The sequence below is a fragment of the Panthera onca genome, chromosome B3, assembly GCF_046562875.1.
Source record: "Panthera onca isolate mPanOnc1 chromosome B3, mPanOnc1 haplotype 2, whole genome shotgun sequence".
NCBI classification, from domain to species: domain Eukaryota; kingdom Metazoa; phylum Chordata; class Mammalia; order Carnivora; family Felidae; genus Panthera; species Panthera onca.
The window spans coordinates 142,297-169,183 of record NC_138344.1 but is presented as its reverse complement, the minus strand read 5'-3'; the positions used below and the strand labels follow the sequence as shown (position 1 = coordinate 169,183).

Below are 26,887 nucleotides of genomic sequence, written 5' to 3'. Positions count from 1 at the left end.
TCCAACTCTTGATTTTGGCGCAGGTCATGATCTCGAGGTTCATGAGTTCGAACTTCTCCCTCACCCCACCACTCCCCCTCTCAAGCTTGCACTCTCTCAAAATAAACTTAGAAAATATTAAAAAAAATTTTTTTTAATGTTTGTTTGTTTAATTTCTGAGACAGAGTGCGAGTAGGGGAGGGGCAGAGAGAGAGAGAGGGAGACACAGAATCCGAAGCAGGCTCCAGGCTCCGAGCTATCAGCACAGACCCTGACGTGGGGCTCGAACTCACAAACCGTGAGATCATGACCTGAGCCGAAGTCAGTTGCTCAACCGACTGAGCCACCCAGGCGCCCCACCCGACCCCCTGCCAAAAAAAATTTTTTTTAATCATTAGCCTTAGATATCTTTGGGCTGCATACTGAATTTAGTGAAGACTTTTTAAAATCATTTTATTTTAATTTATTTTTAATTTATTTTTATTTTTAAAGTAATCTCCACACCCGATATGGGGCTCAAACTCATGACTTCAAGATCAAGAGTTGCATGCTCTTCCAACTGAGTGAGTCAGGTGCCCCTTAAAAACATTTTAAACTGTAGACACTGCCTGACTTTGTAAAATAATGTACATTACTTTACTTTGCGTAACAGTGAGGCAGCAAAGCGGAAGGTATTCTTTTTATAATGTTTTATAGTGGAAAAGCTGAAAAATACACAAGAATATTCAAGAATAATGGATTGAAGAGTTTTTGCCGTAGACTTTCTTTTCTTAAGTTTATTTATTTATTTTGAGAGAGAGCATGTGAGCAGGGGAGGGGCGGAGTGAGAGAGAGAGGAGGAGAGAGAGAATCCCAAGCAGGCTCCGTGCCATCAGCATGGAGCCCAACACAGGTCTCAAATTCACAAACTGTGGTATCGTGACCTGATCCCAAACCAAGTCAGGCGCTCAACTGACTGAGCCCCAGGCATGCCACCATACGCTTTTAACAATTATTGACATTTTGCCAACGGATATCCTTATTTTAGAAAATGGTGACATATGGAGGTTAACAGATAATTAGTGTCAAGTATGTAGACTGAGTCTTTCAGCTTTGAAGTTCTGTGTCCTCTCCTATTCATCCGACTAAAAATTAAGGAGAAAGGTTACGTTTTTTTGAAAATGTATGTGGTTTCGTTGGGTAACTTGAAAGTGAAATTCTTTTGGTAAGACATTCTCATAATTCCTCCAACTTGAGACAATACTGGAGTAATGATGTTCAGAGTTAAAACTGAATTTGTAAAACCCAAATTTAAATCCTTCAGAATGTTACATTATCCATATTTGTACTTTTCAGGTATTCAATTTAGTTTTTCCCTTACTAGTTGTATCTTTACTTTGGAAGGGTCGCTCCATTTGTTTTTTGTTGTTGTTCTTATCTTATTTTTAGTGTGCTTCACTCCTTGGTTCCTTTTGTTTTTCTGAGATGTGACTTAGGATCTTTACATAGGTTGATTTCCTTTCTTTTCTTTTCTTTTCTTTTCTTTTTTTTTTCCTGGGGGGGGGGGGAAGAAGATTCTTTTTGTTTTGTTTTTTAAGTTTATTTATTTATTTTGAGACAGAGACAGAGACAGAGACACAGAGAGAGAGAGAGAGAGAGAGAGAGAGAGAGAGAGAGAGATGGAGAGAGAGTGAATCCCAAGCAGGCTCTGTCCAGGAGCCCAACATGGGGCTCGAACCCATGTACTGTGAAATCATGACATGAGCTGAAATCAAGTTGGATGTTCAACCGACTGAGCCACCCAGGTGCCCCCGATTTTCTAATTATTATTATTAGCTTTACAGCATATAGATTTGAGGAAAGCTTCTAATTGAACTGTCATTGCACTGTGTCTAGAGTGCTCAACGCACAGAAAACTGCTTCCTTCTGCTTTTGCAAGGTTTTACTGCCTAGAGTAGTCTGCAGGAAGATCATCTTTGTTGGGGTATCGAGGAAGTTTTAGGTAGAAATCAGTGATTGTGGGATCTCTAACTTCAAGAAGCTGTGTCTAGGGACCCGGTGGTTAAGAGCAAATTTGTGTAGCTGTGTAATCGTTGCTGAATCATTAGAGATAAATGGGAACTGTCAGATGGTGCTGATTCATGTATTCATTCGTATATTCAACACACTGAGCCCCTATTATGTGCCCTCTGTTGTCAGGTGCTGGGGATATGATGAATAAACACCCGTTGCCATCAATTTGCACCATAGTGGGGAGGACAGACATTGATCAAACACGTGCAGGATTGTGTAAGTGCACCCCAGGTAAGGAACATGGTTTATGCAGAGGATCCCAATGGAGGCTTTGGGGGCAGGGAAGATCCCTGAGGAAGTGATGCCTGGGCTGACACCTGCAGGCCCAGTGGGAGTTGGGTAGGTGAGGGGGAGGGAGAGTGTCTCTGACAGGGAAGAAGCACACTGCTTGCTGGAGGGAAGCCCGTGGTGAGTTTGAGCAGAGAGCCCAGGGGAGAGTCACGCCAGGAGAGGCTGGTGGGGACAGACCGGGTGGGATGTGGCCTTAAGGGTTTGGTCTGCCTTAATGAAAAGCATGGAAGGGTTTTAAGCGAGGAGGTACCGTCAGATCTGTGTTTGGAAAGATGGCTTGGCTGTCTGCATGGAGAACTGACTGCGGGGGCTGAGGAGCCTGCTTCGGGCAGTAGGCTTGCTCTGGCCCTGATGAGAGACGCAGACAGCTCGTGCCAGGACAGCGGCAGTGGGGTGAGAAGACACGCACGGATCTGAGAAACATTTAGAGGTGAAACCAACGGTTTCCTGATGGGTTGGATATGCACGTGAGGAGCAGGTCGTGTAAAGGACGACTCCTAGGTTTTAAAGTTGTAACTCGGCAGATGGCGGAAGCATTCACTGCAACGGGCAGGACAGGGAAGGTCGTGTATTTGGTTATGTGCACGTCGAGTCTGTGGTCCCTTTACCATGTGCCTGTTTCACACAGATTAGAGAATTGTGGCAAATGGAGGTTCACGGGGGGTTTAGCGGTGCCGAGTGTGCAGATTAAGGTTTTTGGCTTTGCAGCATCCCTCCCTCTTGAGCACACTAACATGAGGGAGCAAGGTTACATTTCTTTGAAACTGTATGTGGTTTCACTGTCTTGAATGAGAAATGGACATTCAGGTGTGGACTCAGAGGAGCGCTCTGTGTCGGAGACACAGGTGCCTCACGAGTGGTCTTTTCCTTAAGTTCATTTTAGTTGCAGTACCCTTGGAAATGACCTTTTGGGATTGTCTGTTATAAATAAATGGAGAGCTAGAGTAGAATTCTTAGGATCTCCATTGCTGAGTGCGATTTTACAGGCCTCCTAAAACGTTTCTGCAAGTAATTGTTGGGTACCTCGAAACAAAAGTCTCTGTAAGTAAGGGTTGGAGGCACCCGTGCCAGCAGCTTCCGGGAGACTGTAGCTGGATCGGCGTTTCTGAGGTCTGTCCGATGGTCAGCACTGGAATTAGAGTTTTTTGCAAACCACTCACAAACTTGAAATGTAAGATTAGCTATGGTTTTTCCCTTTTTGTGTTCTTAGTATTTGCCTTCTTAAGGAATGTGCGTTGAGTGAATTGACTGTCTTACCTAACACGTTAATGGTGTGGAGTTTAGCTAGACTTCATGTAATTTAAAGATTATTATTGACGTTAGCTTAGTTTGCTTTTTTTGTTACTATCGTTTTGCATATATCCCCTTTTATAAGAAGGATCTGTGGCTAACACAGTGAAAATAAATAGTAATGTACAATTCATAATTTTGCCATAAATGCAGTGTGCATACAGAGTGTAAGTCTGTATGTGGTCAGATAAATCAGTCTGCAAATATAGCGATGTCACATGTACTCCCCAAACAGGAAAGCAAAACCATGCTTATCTGAAAATCAGATTTAACCATATCAGTAATCCATTCCCCAGTACCCTAGGGCTATTTTACTGTGAAACTTTGTCAAATAATGGCAGCCCAGAAAGCATTATGATGTTTGCAAAAGACCGTGCCCTCTCCGGTGAACCAATTCTTTTCTTGAATAAATAATATAAAATTGATGAATTTTGTTACCAAAGCAAGAAGAGAGACCAAGATCCCAGAGACATCATTCAAAGTAGAATGAATTCTATGTGACAAAATTGGGTTTAAGGCCTACTGTAGGTAAGAAGGTCATAAACCCAGGCACAAAGTTATTCTCCTTGAAAAGAAAGCAGGAGTGACTAATGACAAAATTCCTCTATTAAGTGACATGTTGGATATCATATTAGCACGCTATGACGGAGAGCTATTACTGTCAACGCGTGTGTGTGTTCTAGTTTTTTACTTTTTGGTCAGACAAAACCACTAATGTAGAGTGTGAATCACCTTCTGGCTTGTTCATGGTACACGAAGGAGGTGTGCCTGACAGCATTTTATTTTTATCAGTAAGAACTCCTAGAATAAGAGATTTTGATTTTAGTTAGGATTGTTTGTGATCGCTGGTGTAGACTGGAAAGGTGTTGAGAATGGCTCTGTGGGCAGCAGGGAAGGGCGTTGTTGGACGAGGAGGTGGCTGCGCGGGAATGCCCGTCGTGTGCCGTCGCTCGCAGGTAGCAGCTGGTGGAAACAGTGTGCTTCCTGATTTTGACCGTGTCGGAGACAATAAGGAACTGAAAATAAGGTCAAGTCACAGGCACCAAGTGTGTCCGTCACTGCTGCAGGAAGAGGCGGGCGCTGTATGCAAGCCTCTGCTTTTCCACACGGAGGTACCTCGACTCTCCAGGGGAAAGAGCACACGCCAGTTCTTAAACTTGGGGGATTTGAGAGAGACATTTCTTCGTGACACTGACAAAGCCGTTTTTCTGGTTTCAAATGTTGGAAGTAGCATAGCTCACTGATCCAGTCATTTCTTGATAGGTAGAGTTGGGTATTCGAGGGGCAAAATGTGATTTTTAGTTTTGAGGAGATCAGTGTGACCAGATAATATTTTTGAAATATGAAATGCCCCTTTTATGTTGTTCCTGGTTTTTTTGTTTGTTTGTTTGTTTGTTTGTTTGTTTGTTTGTTTTTACGCTTTGGCCCTTCCTCCTACCTGCTCCAGTCAGGTAGTACTGTGCTCATACTTGAGATGAAGCAGGATGTGACAGCAAACAGACATAAGGAGTTAAAATTTGCCTTTTTTTTTTTTTTTTTTAGTTTCTAAAACCTAGTCCGCCATGGGGAACAGAAGGGACTTGGTACACACGCTATAATGGCAGTGTTACAGGAGGGTGGGAGAGACGCTGGTCCCTGTCTCTGGGGTCGAGGAGTGAATGTTGGGACAGCAGAGAGTGAGCAAAGCGGCAATTTATTGAGCGAAAGCACAAAACTCTGAGAGTTACAGGGGTCCCCACTGGGTTGATGCCAAGGATTTTTGTCCCTTTTTTTTGGGGACCTTATCAGGAACTGGATGACAGTTTGTGAGACTGCTCATGGCAGACAGCACAGGCAGGTCTGTGGAATTTATCCTTTTTTTTTCCTTCCCCCAAACCTGCTGCCCTGCAGCCCCCCACCCACAGCCACAGCCAGTCCCCCTCCCCGGGGCCCCTGTCTGTCCCTGCGTGCTGTTAACCCTTTCACTACTCATCAGAACAAAGCTGCTACTTGACAGGAGAAAATAATTCCCTTGCTGAGCGGAGGAAAAGACCGAGGAGAGAAGAGAGCGAGAGGATACATGCCGGCACCGGAGTGTGCAGGCCCTGGGCCGAGGGGACGCTGGGATGACAGCCAATCTAAGCGTCACGCGGGCTCAGAGTACTCTTCAGGGACCTGAGTTGAATTTCCACATCTACCACCACTTGCTTCTGTTCCTGATAACACGTAGTTATGAGTTAGAAGTTTCTTAGTAGAAATGCAATGTAGGAAAGGGTATTCATTAAGCAGAAGCCTGAGCCGTGGCTCAAACCACCATTATAAAGCTGGGCATGTGAGAGGAAGGGGCCATCCGCTCAGTCCTAAAGTCCAGTTCTTACGTAGAAATTCTGCTTCACTTTTCTCCTAATAACTGATACCTAAAATTTACCTAAACTTAGCACTTTGCCTGTGTGCCGAGCACATATGAAGGTGTGGGAAGGTTTAAGAAACTTGTAGCTTATGTGAAGAGTGACTGCTTGAGAATTATGTTTTTAATTTAGTGCAGTATTTTCCCCCTTTCTTGTCTGTATTCCCCCCTCCCCACCTCTTCTGTCTCCCTCCTTTTTCTTCAGGCATGTAGAATCATAGAGCTAGGTGGATTTTAATCACGGATGGCTTTACAAGTCTTTTCTGTACCTTTTTCTCTGTAGCAGTGCCTCATGGAAATTCACATCGGCCTTTTGTTGCGCTTTGTCATTTTGTTATTTGATGCGGCTTATTACAAACTTTTTTGCATTTGAAATTTGAGATGTCTTTTGTGTGGGTGATAGTTTCCATTAGAGTTTTTAAAAAAGAGTTTAAAAAAGTATTTAGTTGTAAAAAAAAAAAAACCCATATAGCATAAGATTTATCATCATAACCATTTTTAAATATATGGTTCAGTACTGCGTGTTAGGTATACTCACATTGTGCTATGGATCTCCAGAACTTTTTTATCTTGCAAAATGGAAGCTCTGTACTTACTGAACAAAAAGTCTCCGTTTCTCCCGCTCCTTGCCCCCGGTGACCACATCCTACTTTCTGTGTCTATGAGTTTGACTGCTTCAGATGCCTCATATAAGTAGAATCATGCAGTATTTGTCTTTTTGTGACTGGCCTGTTTCACTGAGCATAATGTCCTCAGGATTCATCCGCATTGTGGCAGGTGTCCGTATTTCCTTCCTTTTTAAGGCTGAATGATATTCCAGTGTGCTGTGTGCCCCACATTCTGTGCATCTCTTCATCTGCAGATGGACATTTGGGGGGCTTCCGTCACGTGGCTCTTGTGACTAGTGCTGCCTACACGTGGGTGTGCAAGTTATCTCAAGACTGGCTTTCAGTTCTTTGGGATATATATGCCCAAGTGGGATTTGTGGATGCTATTGTAATTCGTTTTTAATTTTTCGAGAAACTTCCATACTATTTTCCACATTGTTGCATCATTTCACTTTCCCACTAACGGGGCACTGGGGCTCCAACTTCTCCAGTTCTCTCCCACACATGTTTTTCTTTCTTTTTTTCTTTCTTTATTTTTTGATAGAGGTGATACCTTGTGATTTCGATTTGCATTCTCTAATGATCAGTGATATTGAGCATCTGTTCACATGCTTGCCCACCATTTAAAAAAATTGTAATGTTTATTTTTGAGAAGGGGGAGGGGGAGAGAGAGGGAGACAGAATCCAAAGCAGGCTCTGAGCTGTCAACACAGAGCAGGACCTGGGGCTCAGACCCACGGACCGTGAGAAAATGACCTGAGTTGAAGTTGGACACGTAACCGACTGAGTCACCCAGGCACCCCTTGTTTCCCTTTTTAATGTCATCTTTGGAGAGGTGTCTGTTCAAATGTCTATTTGCTCATCTTTAAATTAGATTATTTGTGGGTTTTTTTGGTTGTTGAGTTGGAGTTTTTTTTGTAGTCTACATATTAACCCTTTAGTGGATACATGATTTGCAAACATTTTCTCCCATCCCGTAGGTTGCCTTTTCACTCTGTTGATTGTGTCCTTTGATGTAGTTTTATTTTGAAACTTTAAAAAAGATATTTATTTTAACTGAGTTTGACATTTAACATTGTATAAACTGAGGATGTACAGATGTTACTATGATACATTTATATGTTGTAATAAGCAATATTTATCACATGACAAAATTACTGTGTAGTACTATCCTCTATATGTGTCATACCTTACTTTGGATCTCTATGGCTTATTTACTGCTTGTTACAAGTTTGTACCCTTGAGCACTATCAGTCTTATCCCCCCACTGATGTGCACAAGTTTTTGAGTTAGAGGTGTCCCATTTGTCTATTTTTGTTTTTGTTGCTTGTGCTTTTGTTGTCATAACCAAGAAATCATCACAAAGTCCAGTGTCATGAAGCTTTTGCCCTGTGTTTTATTCCAGGAGTTTTTTTTTTTTTTAAATAAATTAAAAAAAACTTATTGATTGATTGAGAGCGAGAGCGCATGCACCAGCAGGGGAGGGGCAGAGAGAGAGAGTGTGGGAGGGGTAAAGAGAGAGAGAGAGAGGGAGAGGGAGAGGGAGAGGGAGGGAGAGAGGGAGAGAGAGGGAGAGACAGAGAGGGAGAGAGAGAGAGAGAGGGAGAGAGAGAGGGAGGGAGAGAGAGAATGAATCCCAGGCAGGCTCCATGCTCAGCGCGGAGCTCATATGGGGCTCAGTCTCATGGTGGTGGATGACTTGTGCTGAAATCAGGCTTAACCAACCACCTGGGTGCCCCTCTTCTGGGAGTTTTATGGTTTTAGTTCTTACATTTAAATGTAATTAAATCCATTTTGATTTTTATATATGGTGTAAGGTAAGGGTCCAGCTTCTTTTGTGTGTGGATATCCGTTTTCCCAATACTATTTGTTGAAGAAACTGTCCTTTCCCCATTATGAGTGCTCTTGACACCATTGTAAGCCTTTTAACAACTGCATCATGTATGTCATGGACAAACCCCACTCTCTTTGGTTGTGTTGTTTCCAGGTATTTGCTGTAATGTTCACGGAGGTAAACTTTGGTGTAAGCGTGTCCCAATGTATCGGTGCTTTTATTGCTTTGGGAGTCAGGTGTGGGGTTGCTGGATCAGAGGGATATATACTTTCTGATACATTTTGCAAGATTAAAATATTACAAGATTATTTTTGAAAGAGGCAGTAACACTGTCGTTTGTACCACTAATGTTTGAGAGAGCGATAGTATTCTTCTTTATGTAATTCTGGGACAATTGGCATCGGGAAGGCATCAGGATCCCCTCCCAGGGGAGGGATCCCATCTATGACTAAAAAACATAAAGATGTTTCTCTATATCATTATATATGTTAGTGCTTAACATTTAAATGCATAAAGAATCCCTATTGTCAAATTTCTATCATCTCAGGAAACCTAAGAGGAAAGAGGACTGACCTGAGTGGCAGAGTTCTGTTAACTGGCACTTAACCTAAGCAGGTGCAATCAGTTGATGTGGAAAAACATGGGCTTTGGTGACAAATCCGGCCTCACAGCCTGATGACAAGTCAGCCTCCCAGCCTTTTGGTGTACGATGCTGGGCAACCTCTCACGCTTCAGCCTGTTCACCTGTGAAGGGTGTCTGCGCTTTTGCTGTTGACGTTGAGTGTGCAGATGACATTTTCGGGACTCCTGTGCTGTCCCGGTTGGCTCTGCTGTAACACAGTGTAACAGACTGGGCAGCTTGTAAACTACAGGGATGTATCTCTCACACTTCCGGAGGCTGGGAGTCCGAGATGAGGGTCCTCTTCCAGGACACGTCTTGTGCCCTCACATGGCAGAAGGGGCTGGGAAGCTCTCTGGAGACTTTTTTATGAGGCACTAATTCCAGTCATGGGAGCTGCACCCTCATGACTTAAGCACCTCTCAGAGGCCCTGCCTGCTCATATCATCACCTTTGAGGGTGATGATTTGAACCTGAATGTGGGGGGAGGGGTAGGGACACAAACATTCAGACCATAGCAAATGTCATTTTCTATTTGTCAAAACAGTCCCCAAAAATAGACTGTTAAAGATGAAACTATGGAGACAGTAAAAAAGATCAGTGGTTGCCAGGGGTTGTGGCGAGGATGGCCAAATAGGCAGAACGCAGGATTTTTAAGGCGGTGAAAATACTCACTCTGATGTGGTACTGATGGATACATGCCATTATACATTGTCCAGACCCATAGAATATATAAGACTAAGGCTGAATCATAATGTGAATCATGGACTTTGGGCGATAATGATGTATGAGTGTTGGTTCATCATTTGTAACAAATGTGCCACTCGAGTGGGGGATGTTGGTAACGGGAAGGCTGTGCGTGTTGGGGGGCAGGGAATATGTAGGAAATCTCTATCCCTTTCCCTCAAATTTGCTATGAACCTTAAACTGCTCCACAAAATAATCTCTTAAAAACAGTTTTTAAATTGTTTTTTATGATCGCCACAATAAGTCTAACTAACATCCTTCACCACGCACACTTTCAGTTTTTTTTCTTCTGATGAGAATTTTCAAGGTCTACCCTCTCAGCATCTTTCAAATATGCAACACAGTATTATTACGTACAGTCACCGTGCTGCGTATTGTATCACTATGACATTTTACTTTATATCCGAAGCCTTGTACTTTCGATCCCCTTTATGCATTTTGTCCAGCCGTTCCACCCTCGCCTCTGTTAACCATCAATCTGTTTTCTGCATTTGTGACCTTTTAAAAATAAATATTCCATATAGAAGTGAGGTCCTACATTGTCTGTCTTTGACTTATTTCAGTTAGTGTAATTCCCTCAAGGTCCATTCATGATGTCAGAAATGGCAAGATTTCCTTCCTTGGAGTTGGGTTGGGTTGGGTTAGTGTTGAATCAGTGTTTTCATTTTCTTCGGATCAATACCTAGAAGTGGGATTGCTGGATCATGTGGTGGTTCTATTATTAATTTTTTGAGGAATCTGTATACTGGTTTCCAGAATGGCCGCACTAATTTACATTCACACCAACTGCATGAGGGTTTCTCTTTCTCCACATCCTTGCCAACGCTTGTCTTTTTCTTGACTTTTTTAACGATAGCCATTCTAACAGGTGTGAGGTGGTATCTCATTGTTGTTCTGATTTGCGTTTCCCTGATCGTCAGTGATGTTGAGCACCTTTTCACGTAGCTGTTGGTGATCCGTATGTCTTTGGAAAAATGTCTATTCATATTCTCTGCCCATTTTTAAATTGGATTGTTTGTTTTGCTAGTGAGCTGTAGGAGTTCCTTAAATTAAATTTTGGATATTAACCCCTTTACAGATATATGATTTGCAAATATTTTCTCCCATTCAGTAGTTGCCTTTTCATTTTGTTAATGGTTTCCCTTGCTGAGCAGAAGAATTTTGGTTTAATGTAGTTCCACTTATTTATTTTTGCTTTTGTTGCCTTTGCTTTTGGTGTTGAGTTCATAAAATCATCGCCAAGATCAATGACAAGGAGCTTATTACCTATGTTTTCTTCTAGGAGTTTTATGGTTTCAAGTCTTACATTCAAATCTTTAATCCATTTTGAGTTAATTTTGTGTATGGCGTAACATAGTGGTCCAGTAGCATTCTTATGCATGTGGCTGTCCAGTTCTCCAAACACAATTTCTGAAGGATTGTGCTTTTCCCATTGTATATTTTTGGCTTGGCTTCTTTGTCATAAATTAATTGATCATATTTGCATGTATTTATTTCTGTGCTTTATATTCCGTCCCATTGATATCTATGTTTGTTTATATACCTAGACCACACTGTTTTGATTATATTTTACTGTAGCTTTGTAATATAGTTTGAAATCAAGGAGCATGATGCCTCCAGCTTTTTTGTTCTTTCTCAAGATTGATTTGGCTATTCAGAGTATTTTGTAGTTTCATACAAATTTTAGGATTATTTATTCTATTTCTGTGGAAAAAGACGATTGGAATTTTGATAGGGATTACATTGAACCTGTAGGTTGCTTTGGATAGTTTGGACATTTTAACAATACTGATTCTTACAATCCATGAGCATGGAATATCTTTCCATTTATTTGTATCATCTTCAACTTCTTCCATTAATATCTTATAGTTTTCAGTGTACACATCTTTCACTTCCTTGATTAAGTTTATAACTATAATTTAATGCAGTTGTAAGTGGGATTATTTACTTGTTTCTCTTTCTGATAGTTCATTATCAGTTCAGAATTGAAATGCAACAGATTTTTGTATATTGATTTATTGAATTTGTTCTAACCATTTTTAAAAAAATGTTTATTTATTTATTTTGAGAGAGAAAGTGAGAAAGGGAGGTGGAAAGAGAGGGAGAGAGACAGAATCCCAAGCTGGCTTTGTGCTGTCAGTGTAGAACCCAATGTGGTGCTTGAACCCACAAACTGTTGAGATCCTGACCTGAGCTGCAACCAAGAGTCGGATGCCTAACCAACTGAACCACCCACGTGCCCCCTAACCATTTTTTTGATGGAGTCTTTAGGGTTTTCTATATATAGCATCATGTCATCTGTAAATAGTGACAGTTTTACTTCTTCCTGATTTACATACATTTTATTCCTTATTGTTGCCTCATCGCTGTGGCTAGGACTTCCAGTACTGTTTTGGATAGAAGTGGTGAGAGTGGACATCCTTGTCTTTTTCCTGATCCTAGAGAAAAAAACTTTCAGCTTTTCACTTTTGAGTATGGTGTTAACTGTAGGCTTGTCATATATGGACTTTCACTTTTAAAAGCTTATTTTGAGAGAGAGAGAGAGAGAGAGAGCGAGCGAGCAGGGGAGGGGCAGAGAGAGAAGGGGAGAGAGAGAGAATCCCAAGCAGGCTCTACACTGTCAGTACAGAGCCTGACATGGGGCTCGAACTCACCATGAGATTATAACCTGAGCCAAAATCAGGAGTCAGATGCCTAACTGACTGACCCACCCAGGCTCTCCTTTATATGACCTTTCTTATATTGAGTATGCTTCCTCTCTACTCACTTTGTTGGAAGGTTTTTTTTTGTTTTTTTTTTTTTTTTTTTTTTTTATTATCATGAATGGATGTTGAAAAAAAAGATTCTTTTTTTTTGCATCTGTTGAGATGATCGGATGGTTTTTATCTTTCATTTTTTAAGTGTGGTTTATCATATTGATTTGTGGATATTGTTGATATTGAACCATGTAGCATCCCTAGAATAAATCCCACCCATTCATGGTGTATGATCCTTTTAATGTGTTGTTGATTCAATTTGCTAATGTGTTTTGTTGAGGATTATTGCATATGTGTTTATCAGGGATATTGATCTTTGGATTGGATTGGATTTTCTTTTCTGTGGAGTCCTTGTCTGGTTTTGGTATCAGGATGATGCTGGCCTGGGAAAATGAATTTGAAAGTGTTTATTCCTCTTTTGTATTTTGAAAGAATTTGAGAAGGGTTAGTGTTAATTCTTCTTTGAATGTTTGGTAGAATTCACCAGTGTTTGTTTAGAGGAATAAAGTCTTAATTTAAAAAAAAATAGACTATTACTAGGAAAGGTGTAAAATATTAGAAAGAAATAAAGAAAATAAGTGCAGTGGCATTGCACATTTGGTTTTATTTTTATTATTTGCAAAGGAAAACTTGTGGAATAACTATTCAAATAAAAATTTTCCAAAGGTTATAGTTATATTGCTTGTTACATGTTCTCAACTGTGATTCACTGCTGTATTGTACATGTATTTCCCAGTCATAATTCAGTCATAAAGAGGTTCTCTTTGTGTGTGTGTGTATGTGTGTGTGTGTATATATATATATATATATATATATATATATATATATATATATATAGATTTAAGTTTATTTATTTAGAGAGAATACAAGCAGGGAAAGGGCAGAGAGAGAGAATCCAAAGCAAGTTCTCCATTATCAGTGCAGAGCCCAGCGTGGGGCTTGAACTCACAAACCGTGAGATCACAACCTGAGCCAAAATCAAGAGTAGGCTGCTTAACTGGCTGAGCCACCAAAGTGCTGTAAGTTTCTCTTTTTAGTAACAGCATTATTCATATATAAGTCCCACAGCATTTAGTTCACCTATTTAAAGTGCATGATTCACTGATTTTTAGTATATTCAGGCTAGTGTGACTGTCACCAAAATTGACATTTGAACATTTTTTTTCCTCCCTCTTCCCCCAGACCATCCTCTTTGCCTATTCTGGATAGTTCATGTAAATGGAATCATATAATATAATATATAGTCTTTGTGACTGGCTTCTTTTACTTAGCATAATACTTAATACTTAAAAAGTTCACCTGTATCATGTATCATTAATTCATTAATTTTAATGGCAAATTAATATTCCATTGGATATTCCACATTTTATCCATTTGTCATTTGATGGACGTTTGGGTTGTTTCCACTTTTTGGCTCTTATGAATAATGCTGTGAACAGTCGGGTGCAAGTTTTGTGTGGACAGCTGTTTTCATTTCTCTGGGGTGGGTACCAGGAATGGAATTGCTAGGTGTTGTGACCCTACATTTAACTTTTTAAGGAACTGCCAAATGTTTTCCAAAGCAACTGCACCATTTTACATTCCCATCAGGAGTGTGTAAGGGTCCCAGTGTCTCCACACCCTCTCCAACACTTGTTGCTGTCTCTGTGTTTGACTGCAGCCCTCCTACTGGGTGGGAAATGGTAGCTTTGATTTGCATTTTTCTGATGGTAAAGGTGTTGGATATCTTTTCAGATACTTACTGGCTGTTCCTCTTTGGAAAAATGTCTATTCAGACCCCTTACTCATTTTAAAATTGGGTTATTTCGCCTTTTTATTATTGGTTTGTAATGGTCCTTTATGTATTCTAGATATACGCCCCTTATATAAATGATTGCAAATACTTTCTCCTAGTTCTCTCTTTTTAAGTCAGTAAGGGAAGGAAAACTAAAATGTATTAAGGGAACTATTGTGATCAGCATTATACTTAGGGCTGTAGAAATGCTAAAGTATAGAAATGATTTTTACCTTTTAGGACATTGGTTTCTTTGGAGATCCAAGACTTATGTGATATAATGGAAAACAGCATAGAACGGTATATGCTAAATAGTATACAATCTTGGTCAAAAATAGTATGAAAAAGAAATGCCCTGGGACTCTGAGGAAGCGAGGTTCAAAAGTAATTGATTTAAGTCATTTATTTTGAGTAGAATGAGCAAATGTTAACTATTCAAAACAAGTTTTTAAAAAGAATATTTCCGTTTGATTCAGTTTCTTTAAAAAATTTTTTTTAAGTTTATTTATTTTGAGAGAGAGAGAGAGAGAGAGAGAGAGAGAGAGAGAGTGAGTGGGACAGGGGCAGAGAAAGAGAGGGAGAGAGAATTCCAAGCACGTACTGTGAGATAATGACCTGAGCTGAAACCAAAAGTTGGATGCTTAACTGACTGAGCCACCCAGGCCCCTGATTCGGTTTCTATAGAATGCAGCTTACATACAGTATCACACATACTTTGTCAGTCTTTCCTACTGTCTTTGTTTGTCCATGTGTTCCCAGCACTTGGCATAGTGCCTAATATGAGGCACATGTCCAATAAATATTTGTTGAATGAGCAAAAATTAGTATGGGCTGGAGCTCTCAGAGAGTGCAGCGCCAATTAAGCACTTTGACAGAGTTGTCACAGGTGGAAAAGGTTAGGGCGGAAGGAGCAAGAGGCGGAGGGGAGCCCTGGGTACCCTTCACAGCTCCGCCATTAACCAGCTGTCTAGTCCTGGCATCTTTGGTCTTATATCCTTGTTTTGAAGTGAGGGGAATGAACTGGATCTTCTCCTTTTTAACATTCTGAGGTTTATGAGCAGCATAAACCTAAAACATTTAGAGCCAGCTGAAAATTCTCTAAGAATTGAATGCATGATTAAGGTTTTGTGCTAAAATACCACAGACATTAGTATCTGCCATTTGTGTAAAACTGTGTTAAAAAATGGTATTTATAATATTGAATGTACTAAGAAGATATTTACAAGGCAGTATCTTAAGGGTTATCATTAGTAGAATGTTGGGATTAATTTATCAATTTATTTATGTCCTATCTTCTTTCTTCCAAAGAAGATTTGAAGTGGCTATTCAAGCTAGTATCTTTTCCCCTAAGGCAAAAGGTTCTTAGGTGGTATGAAAATACATATTATTTGTTATTTTTATCCTTCAAACAACCTCAAACTTTTGGTGTTTCAGAGGCTATAATTTTTTTTTTCAGAGTCCATAACATTTTTAAATAGGATTAGGAAAGGAGAAATGTTTCAGTAATTCTATTTGATTTAAAATTTTTAAAAATTTTAAGTAGGCTCCACACCCAACGTGGGGTTTGAACTCAGAACCCCAAGATCAAGAGTCACATGCTGTACCCACTGAGCCAGCCAGGTACCCCAGTGATAGTATTTTAACATGAAGGTCTAAAATTAATGGCTTTTAAACATTAAAAAGAATGACTCTCTAATACAAACATTCTAGTTGAATTGAAATCTCTTCAACACTGTGCATTAAAAAAATTTTTTTTTTAACATTTATTCATTTTTGAGAGACAGAGAGAGACAGAGAGCAGAGGAGGGGCAGGGAGAAAGGGGGACACAGAATCTGAAGCAGGTTCCAGGCTCTGAGCTGTCAGCACAGAGCCTGACACTGAGGAGGGGCTCGAACCCATGAACCGCAAGATCATGACCGGAGTTAAAGTCGGACGCTTAACCAACTGAGTCACCCAGGCACCCCACCAACGCTGTGCATTTTAACATAAGGAGTCTTTTATGGGAGGCATGGTGCAAAATCTATGGTATTTAGGGATTAAATCAAGTATCCTAAATTGCCCAGGGGAGCAAGACATAAGCTCTAGGAATAAGCTGCATTCCTGATGGAGAAATAGGCATTTCCTCTGGCTGGAGGAGTGAGATGCTCTTTGATAGCTGCACGTAGAAAACATGGTCTGTTAGAATAAAGAGAGAAGATTCTGTGAAAGTGCTAATTCTCTGTCAGACCATTTTGTTGAGGTTGGGGAAGGACCGTAATGAGCTATAAATCCCTGCATGTGGACTTTATGATAAATAAGCCAATGATATTTTGGTTCAAGTAAATGTTTTTTCTTTGTAAAATCATGGGTCTTGAGTCAATGTCAAGCTTGAATTTCACACATTTCAGGTATCCTAACAGAGACTCCAACCCATTCAACACTGAAACTCTCATTTCTTCAGAGATGTTTAACTAAGCTCCATAGAAGTCTGAACATAACTGTGACCCATAAATCTAACCAGTCTTTGGCTATGGCATCTAAAATTTTTAAAATTTTGTTTCTCTCTCTTTTAAGTGTTAGGTCCTAAGGTAATTTTATACAAATGGATAGCAAACAAAGGTATGACGAATCTGAATAATTCATTCAGTATTTGTATGTTTGTATATTAAAATCATGTAAATTAAAGCTTATGTATTTTATATTTACAGTTGATACTTTACTGGAACATCTATTTTCTAGGTTTGGAATTTTATGACAAGCAACCCCTCCAGCCCTGGTAACTTATTTAAAAGCTTAAAATCTTTTATTACAGTACTCTGTATTAAGTACTGAATGTTTCCTGAGGAACTCAGTGTACTTCCATGTGAGTCATCTGATTTAACTAAGAAATGTATCTGAACCACAGCGTCCCTTATTGGTCATAAACATTTGTATCAATGTTTTATTTTAAGAGCTCCATTAATAACCTAAATAATAGTTTGGTTCGTTGATAAAGCCAAACATTTTTTAAAGTAGAGGTATTTGGTGGGAGAGAAGTTGATACACTAACTTTTCAAAATTTGTTGTACAGGGTTAGCTGAACCATCCTTTGTTGCAAAACATGAAGATAGTTTGTTAAAGGATTTATTTCAAGACTACGAAAGATGGGTTCGTCCTGTGGAACACCTGAATGACAAAATAAAAATAAAGTTTGGCCTGGCAATATCTCAATTAGTGGATGTGGTAGGTGTCCATATCATTACATACTCAATTTCATACAGGCTTCCTGAGAGCATCACGGGTGTCTAGGCACTGTGTTGGGAGGCACGGATTACAAAGGAGAACGAGACGTAGTCATTTTCCTAAAGGAACTCAGCAGGGAAGGATAATTGTTACTCAATAGACATAGAAATACCCTTTTTATATAATATTGTATATTAGAAATCATTTACTTGGTAATAGGTCAATTTAAAAAATTTTTCAAAAAATATTTATGTATTTTTGAGAGAGAGCTCACACAAGCAGGGGAGGGGCAGAGAGAGAGGGAGACAGAGAATCCCAAGTAGGCTCTGCACTGTCATTGCAAAGCCTGATGTGGGGCTCAAGCCCACAAACCGTGAGATCACAACCTGAGCTGGAGTTGGATGCTCAACGAACTGAACCACCCAGGTGCCCCAAGTAATAAGTTTATTTTTAATAAGTTGAAATATATTAAGCATTTTATTTTTTTTAATTTTTTTTAATGTTTATTTCTGAGAGAGAGAGACAGAGCATGAGTGGGGGAGGGGCAGAGAGAGAGAGGGAGACACAGAGTCAGCACAGAGCCCGACGTGGGGCTCGAACTCACAAACCGTGAGAGATCATGACCTGAGCTGAAGTTGGTCACTCAACCGACTGAGCCACCCAGACGCCCTGATATTAAACATTTTATATGGAAGTTTCTTATTAAATTTGTTTAAAGATATGATAAAAAGTCAACATTTTAAAGAGAAAAAGTCCAAGAGTAGATTTGTAGATTTTTAGGACCAAACAGTATCTCAGATCATTGTTTCAATATCACACTTAAACTATACCAGAGATTTTTCAGTATGACATCCCCCAGGGAGTATCAGTTCCCTTGTAACTCGTTCTGACTGTCAAGAGATCCTTTCTATTTAAACTAAAAAGTTCATGCTAATTGTTAAATTAGTTCCTTCTTGTTCTGATCATGTCAGTCAATAGTTATTTCCCTGCTGAGTTCCCAAAACAGTGTGTGTGTGTGTGTGTGTGTGTGTGTGTGTGTGTGTGAGAGAGAGAGAGAGAGAGAGAGAGAGAGAGAGAGAGAGAGATTGTACAATAACACTTATAGGCATGCCTTTATTTTCTACATAATTTTTGTAGAGAATTTGGAAAGTGCGAATAAATACAAATAAGGAAATAAAAATTGACTGCAATTCTACCACCCAAAGATGCCTAATGATAACATTCTGCTGTTTCTCTTGCCGTTTTTTTCTTTGTGTGTATGTTTTAAAATTGGAGTATTAATTTAGATGTAATGAAGAATCTTTTCCCTTCAATTTCTTTTCCAAAATTGAAAAATTTTAATTCCAGTTAGTTAACATACAGTGCTAGTTTCAGGTATGCAATATCTAGTGATCCAACACTTCTATGTATTAGTGCTCGTTTTCTCTCTTGTTGTTAAATGAAGAACGTTTCCCTATGTCATTACATAATCTTCAAATATAATTTTAATGGCTATATGATATCCCATTTATAATTTATTTAAATATTCTCTTGTTGGCAGAAGTTAATTCCCAGGATTTCCTATTATAAATGACAATGATGAATATATTTGTACACAAATGTCTGGTTTTCTCCTTTCTTTAAGAAAGGCAGTTAATGAATCAAAAGATATACTTTTTTATTTATTTTTATTTTTTAAAGTAAGCTCCATGCCCAACATGAGGCTTGGAGTCATCTGCTCTGACCAAGGAGCCAGCCAGGCACCCCAAAGGATATACATTTTAAAAAGTCTAGTGTGTTGATGATGTCACCTTAATTGCCTCCAGAAAGATCCGTGAATATGGACTGTGTTGTGTCCTTCACCCTCTGCTGGGAGATTTTCAATATAAGTACAAATAGAGAAGTAGGAGGATGAGTGGGGCTCCCTCTCAAAGACCTGTCTTTCCAGTTGGGACTATCAGCAAGTAAGTGGAGTGACTATAGGACATTGCAGGACTAAATTGTGATACCACAAAAATCTGGGGATTCAGACTTCGATTATTTAGGTCACTAAAGAACACAGGCGGAGGCCCTCCAGCTGGCCTTGTCTGGAGTGTAGGATCGGACACGCGGAGAGGAGGGTAACAAGGAGCAGTATGATCTAGGCTGAGCAGTGAGACGGAGCCTTTCTGTTCAGCTGTTCGGATCAGAAGGTCACTGTTGGAGGCCACTCCCTGGGATCATCTGATGGGTGGTGGAGGGGCCTGCACTGTGCTTTCTCTCCTGCCATTTTTCGACTGGAGAGTTTTACCTCTTGGAAGAAGTCACTTATCCTTCAAGACCCAATTTATGTGTCTGACTCTTTGTGAAATCTTTCCAGAGTTCCTAAGACAGTCTCCTCTGTTCACGTAGCCCTTTGCACTGCTGGCACCTGTGTGCCCTGGCACGGCACCCTCAGAGCAGGCTAAGCTTCATCCCTTGCTTCTGTCCCAGAGCCCAGAGTGGTTCCTGGCACATGGCAGTTGCTGAGTGAGTGGCAGATGTGACAGGCAACAGATGTGGTCACAGCAGTGCTTTAGGAAGGGCTGCAGGTCAGTTAAATACGTGGTTTTGAGGAGTGAGAGAGAGAGGAGCTTCGGAGGCTGGTTAGAAGGCCAGGCAGAAGCAAGAGCAGGTCGTGACCAATGAGCACCGAGGGAGGCATCAGATTTTGAAGCCTGAGTGGTTAGAAGAGAAGAGTGACGGATCTGGAAGATGGAATCAGTTGCTGTGGGGTAGGACAGGGAAGATGATGCTCTCCGCTGTGATGGCAGGTGATTGTGCCACATTCCTGAGGCCCTTGGAAAGTCAATGCTGGCTCTGTGGGCAGAGAGGAGCTGAGGGTGTCAGTGTGGAGACCCTGGCCCAGCTGAGCATCGAAAACATTGGACTGAGGAGTTTTAAAGTGAGCAGGGAATGCAGGCAAGTTGATCCCTGAGGAACATTCATAGAAGGTGGCGAAGGCAGGATGAGCCCAGAACAGAAGTCGGGGATGGGTTGCTTCCTGTGAGAAGAGCCCAGGACGTGTAAGGTCAGTGACGATGAGAGAGAAAGAGGACAAGAGCAGAGGGAGAGGAGGCGAGGGCCCTGGACATGGAGAGTAGAAGCTTTATGTCCTTTTAACTGAGAAGCTCTTACCCCTCTGGCTTGTGGTCATGTTTGGGGGCTCCTCCTCAAAGTTCGCTCAGATTCCTGCCTTATTTCCTACATGTTCGAACTCTCTCTGTCTCTCAAATCCCCACGCCGGCTTGCTTGTTGGATGTTAGTTTTATGGTCAGGTTAAAAAATCTATTCGGGGTTTAAAAAAACCCCTAAAACTTTTCTGCTCTACTTACGTGTGGGCACATCTCTGTGTTAGTGTGCCTCGTCCTCTTGGGTGCAGTCCTGCGTTTGTCCTTCGTCCTAGGTTTTGTTTTGGTTTTGTTTTTTTGCATCCTGCATTGTGCTGAGCACATTATAGGTGTTTGGGAGATACCTGAGGTCACCTTAAGTTAGGCTGTATCCCCTAAGGTAGTGGCTAACCCTCACATCTGGGGCCAGTTGTGAACTTAGGTATTGTTCTTGTATCTATGTTCCTGTTGAGGATACTAAGTATTGACTGGGTCCTACTCTATAGTGCAAAATTTATGTGTGTTCACATTTTTCTGGGGAAAAGGTGTATAATTTTCATTAGCTTCTCAAAGATGACCTATTGCCTTACAGTGTCACAGGTAATAAGTATACCGGAACTTTCCTAATTGTTAATGCCTCTGTTTAGAACTTTTGCCTACTAGGAATATTCTGATGCAGAGGTCAGCACTTTCTCTGGATGGTGTGTGCCTTTGGGATAGACAGTAGAGCTGGTGGCACAGAGTTTAAACTCAGGAGCTTTGAAGTCTAACATTAGTTCTACTACCAATTGGTGGAGTGATTTTAGGCAAGTTGCCTCATTGGGCTAGTTTCTTTTTGCAGAATGAATGATTTAAGTAGATGAGATCTATAGGTCCTTTTCAGCTCTAGTGTTTTACTCAAGGACAATTGCCCTTTGGAACCACAGTGTAAGAGTGATGGCCATGCTGTATTTCCTAGTAATTGTTCCCATGTAGGGACGTCACAGATGTCTTTATCTCAAGGGATGTGCTTCCTCCGTCTTCCTTCTTTCTCCTGGGCCACTCATGTGTTTTGGAATGAGCCATCTAAACCTCTGTCCTCTGTCCCCGGCCATGGGGATTGCCTTATCCTTCTGTGGGTCTGTCCTGCCCACGGTGGAATTGTGTTTGGTCATCATGATGGTCTTGTACTGGTCCAGTTGGCTCCATGATATTTCAGTAAAATGTAATGGAAGAGCTATCTTTTTTTTTTTTTAATTTTTATTTTTTAATGTTTATTTTTGAGAGAGAGAGAGAGAGAGAGAGAGAGAGTGAGTATGAGCAGGGGAGGGGCAGAGAGAGAGGGGAGACACAGAGTCTGAAGCAGGCTCCAGGCTCTGAGCTGTCAGCACAGAGCCCGATGCGGGTCTCGAACCCACGAAATGTGAGATCATGACCTGAGCCGAAGTCGGACGCTTCACCGACTGAGCCCCCCCAGGCGTCCTGAGCTATCTCTTTAATTAGGCCTTGAGAATTCAGTGAAAAACTGGTCTTAGCAAAGATACAATGGCAGAAAGGTGTAAGTAGCAAATATCAAAGACCCCAGTTTTCTAGAAAAAGCAGGCTGTGAAAGCTTATGAAGCTGCCACTCCGGACAGTGGCCCCAGTATTTTTTTTTCTACATAGCAGCTCCTCAGAGATTCAAATCCCTGCCTCAGCAGAGGAACATAACTGCAAGTTACAGTCCCGCAGGAAGGCACAGAAACACTGTATCTCTCATTCTGATGTGCACACTCTTCCACATTTCAGCACTTCTGAAATCAAGATGTGTATTATAATTAATGACAACTTAAAATTCATTGTCAGCCTTTTCCTTTCTTAGTGCCAAGTACATAAACTAATGTGCGCGCCTGTTTCTTAGATTGTATCTTAGATTTCAGGATGTAGAGTGGTGGAGTGTATGAATGTTAAATCTAATGCCAGCGGTGTGTACTGCAGGGCGGTTCAGCTGAAATTCAGAGCATCTGGAAAGGGATAATGTGAAATTAGGCTGGAAAAACGATCCTGCGTTTCCAGACAGCCGCACCAATGAACAGGATATAGGTACTATATGGACAGGCATGTTTGTGTAAAACTGTGAAAATTCGTATTTGAAGAAGTATTGCTTCTGTCCTTGAGATAATCAGCCTTATTTAAATTTTTGTTTCACAGGATGAGAAAAATCAGTTAATGACAACGAATGTCTGGTTGAAACAGGTGTGTATGAAGCTCAGAAGGCACCTGACTGATCACGGGTGCTGTTGTGCCTGTAGGGTTTGCAGCACAGAGAAACACGAGCATGTGGTCTTGGTGGATCGGCAGGATGCAGAGGGTGGAGGGTGGGTGGGGTTCTCGTATTCGTTCAGGCGATACTGGAGTGGCTGCCGTCTGCCCGACGCCGTTCTGGGCACTGGGGAAACGGGCAACAAAATGGACAGAAGTCCCGGCTGGCAAGAACTCCATTCGAGTTGGGGAAGAGGAACGGGTAAGCTGTTACAGTGCCTCGGAAGTAGACAGGCTTGGAGAAGAACACGTTCGCTGTGGGTAGAGGTGAGCAGGGGTGTGTAGATGAGGTCAGAGAAGCAGTGGCAAGCCAGCGGTGTAGGCAGCGTCTAGGCCTCTGTGAGGATTGTGGTGTTTACTTGGAGCTGGATGGGAATGGGCGATGAATGAGTTCTACGTACGTAGCCCCTTTTTAGAAAAGACTGCTTTTTCTTCGATGCCATCATAGCTTTGTCCTCAGCTGCTGTTATGTGCTTCCCTTTGCTCTTTCTTTATCATCCCTAATTTTAGTACCTGCTACCAGTTCCCTGACTCTAACTCCTACGAGGCACGTATGCTTTTCTTGGTGTGCGAGTCCTAACTTGACGTGATCACAGAATTGTCACCATGTGGAGCGTGGACAAGGTGTTGAAACGTGGGCTATGTAATAAATCCAGTTCCCCTGGCGTGCACCAGTCCAGCCCATGACGATGCACCTGGAAAAGACAATGGAAAAGGTTTAAGGCCTTAAACCTGGACCTTAGATGCCCATGGCTGCGGCTCCTGGGTGTGGCCAGTTGGTGTGAGAGGAGGTGCTGAACAGAGCTGTGAACACACCCACGGCGCACACCTGTGTCTCAGGAGGACCGGGGCTGGAGTCACCACACGGGGGCAGGGCTATGCTTCTGTACTCTTAAGAAGGACTTGGAGGCGAATTTTCTCTGTGGCGAGTAGAGATGATTTTATGTCTAGGATTTCTGGACTTGGCATAAAGAGTAAAGTTTTTATGACTTATGACTATCAATTTCATCGAAACTGAGCCTGTTGTCTTTGCTCTGCAGGAGTGGAGAGATGTAAAGTTAAGATGGCGCCCTGGCGACTACGGCGGAATAAAAGTTATACGCGTCCCTTCAGACTCTCTCTGGACCCCAGACATTGTTTTGTTTGATAAGTAGGTTTTTATTTACTGAATATTACTTGATGTTTTCAAAAGAAAACGCTTATATATTAGCCACTAGTAATTTTTCTTCCTTCTGAAAATTGTTTACGTATAAAATCAAAAGACTTGATCTGTGTTCTGTTGTGAACCTCCAAATAGGTTCTTTGGGTCCTCTCCTGTTTTTGGTGTCTTTTTCCTGATCATTAAAGTGTTCTTTGCTTTCCAAAATGTGTAAAACGTTTGGGAAGTCTAGAAAGGTGTAAAATTGGGGGAGGGGTGTCACCTATAATCAGTCGCATTATTCATTCCAGCATTAGAGGCAGCCATTTGCACGAGCTCACACATAGAACTTACTCTGTGCCTGGCCGCATGTGCGGTACCTTTCTGCTTCATTCATTTGATCCCCAACAGTACCTTTAAAATGGCATTTCTGACAGAGGAGGAAACAGGTGAGGGCATTATAACCTTGTCCAACAGGTGAGGGCATTATAACCTTGTCCAAGGTCGCACCGTTTGCATGTGGCAGGGTGGGGTTCACACTAGGGCATCCCGGCATCCCTATTTATCCTCCTATTTAATAGACTATATATTTGGCAGATTGCCCTCAAGATTTTGGGGGTGTTTCAAAACTAGTTGAAGTCATACTTTATGTTCAAATGTGCATCCTTCTAATTTTGCTCAAATTCTGTATTATGATTATGCCATGATGAGGAATGTTGAGTGAACTCATCTTAAAGGCACCCTACCTAGGTGTACTTTGAGGATGGTTTTTAACTTGGGGAAAGGATGATTCTGGGTGTGAGTTTCATTTTTTTCTAGGACAACCCCAGGGTAAATCTTGGGAATTTGTGCTTATCCTAAAGCATCGTGTATTATTTGCAAGCAGGCATTTGGCATGAAGACAGAGCAAATGCTGTGTGAAAAATATTAGTCTCTAAACACCTTTTTCCTCCATGTTTCTCAATAGGTAAAGAGGAAACAAAACTATAAGGTAGCAGGATATAGCTTCCCAGAGCACCATTTTACTCTAGGTCTTAGTAAACATTTTTTTTTAAGTTTATTTATTTATTTTGAGAGAGCGCACACATGTGAGTGGGGCAGGGGCAGAGAGAGAGGGAGAGAGAGAATCCCAAGCAGGCTTTGCACTGTCAGTGCAGAGCCTGATGCAGGGCTTGAACTTGCGCATTGGGAGATCCTGACCTGAGCTGAAATCAAGAGCCCGACGCTTAACTGACTTGAGCCATTGAGGCGCCCCAGTCTCCGAAAAACATTTTTACATAAACATGAGTGTATAAAACAGTAGTGTGCAAAAGTCACATGAGCGTTAAGATAAAAAACAGTATTTTATAGAAATCTTATGTTCCTACTAGACTTTTCCAGTGTAGGAGCTCACATGGGGGCAGAACTCGAGAGGCACAGCTTAGAGCTAATGTTTCTTCCTGCCCCTGTAGTAACTGTCCAGTATTTGTGATGGAGGAGAAGAGCACTGTGTGGAGAGCCTAGAAATGTGATTCAGGTTCTGGCCAATATTTTATTGTTTCGATAGCCTAATTATATTTTGTATGTAAAGGGAAATCTTCCGGCCTCTAAAATCTCAGGATTCTGTGAGATAGAGATCGACTGTCAGTCCTGGAGTAGATGTGGAAGGAGTTCAGTTCTAGTAAAGTCGGATATTTACATAAGATGTCCCTAAAACAGAGTCCCCTGCACATAGCAGGTATATCTCAAGCATAATGGTTTAAAAAGTATCTCACACCATGGTGTCGACTTTCTCTCATCTCAGGCTTGTGAAGGCCTGCGTTGTGTAGTCTCTGCATTGCCACGTGCGTGTGTTTATTTCAGTGCAGATGGACGTTTTGAAGGGGCCAGCACGAAAGCGGTCATCAGGTATGATGGCACGGTCACCTGGACTCCACCGGCAAACTACAAAAGTTCTTGCACCATAGATGTCACGTTTTTCCCATTCGATCTCCAAAACTGCTCCATGAAATTTGGTTCTTGGACTTACGATGGATCACAGGTTGATCTAATTTTAGAGGACCAAGATGTGGACAAGAGAGATTTTTTTGACAATGGAGAATGGGAGATTGTGAGTGCAACGGGAAGCAAAGGAAACAGAACGGATGGCTCCTGCTGGTACCCTTATGTCACCTACTCATTTGTAATTAAGCGTCTGCCTCTCTTTTACACCTTGTTCCTTATTATACCCTGTATCGGGCTCTCGTTTTTAACCGTGCTTGTCTTCTATCTCCCCTCAAACGAAGGTGAGAAGCTCAGTCTCTGCACGTCAGTCCTGGTCTCTCTGACTGTCTTCCTTCTGGTTATTGAAGAGATCATACCCTCGTCTTCCAAAGTAATACCTCTGATCGGAGAGTATCTGGTGTTCACCATGATTTTTGTGACGCTGTCAATCATGGTGACTGTCTTCGCTATCAATATCCATCATCGTTCTTCCTCAACACACGATGCAATGGCACCTTGGGTCCGCAAGGTGTTTCTCCACAAGCTTCCCAAACTGCTGTGCATGAGGAGTCACGTAGACAGGTACTTCGCTCAGAAAGAGGAAACTGAGGGCGGTAGTAGACCAGAGTCTTCTAGAAACACATTGGAAGCTGCGCTTGATTCCATCCGCTACATTACAAGACACGTCATGAAGGAGAATGACGTCCGTGAGGTTTGTGACGTGTTGTGTTTACAGATGCTCATCCGCTTCCATTCTGAGTTTGGGAGTAATCAGCGTGGCCCTTGAGACTCAGTGTAGGTTGAGGGCCAGAAATGCTGACACGTTGTTTGGTGGAAGATCTTTACCAAAATCTGTTTCAGT

At 41.5% G+C, this 26,887-nt stretch overlaps 1 protein-coding gene across 5 annotated transcripts in view; it reads left to right on the top strand.

Annotated features, from left to right (window-relative positions):
• The window catches only part of CHRNA5 (cholinergic receptor nicotinic alpha 5 subunit), a 49,850-nt gene that overhangs the window by 17,932 nt on the left and 5,031 nt on the right, over positions 1-26,887 (top strand). For 4 of the 5 annotated variants that reach the window (XR_009605618.3, XM_060617458.3, XM_060617457.3 and 1 more), the window contains exons 2-5: positions 17,387-17,538; positions 22,815-22,859; positions 23,966-24,075; positions 25,906-26,737. Coding sequence is in view for 4 of the 5 variants with exons in the window: in XM_060617458.3 (XP_060473441.2) it covers positions 17,387-17,538; positions 22,815-22,859; positions 23,966-24,075; positions 25,906-26,737 (1,139 nt within the window). In the remaining variant the exon portion in view is untranslated. Of the gene's footprint in view, positions 1-17,386; positions 17,539-22,814; positions 22,860-23,965; positions 24,076-25,905; positions 26,738-26,887 lie in introns of those variants that run through there. The other variant, XM_060617460.3, reaches the window with a different exon arrangement.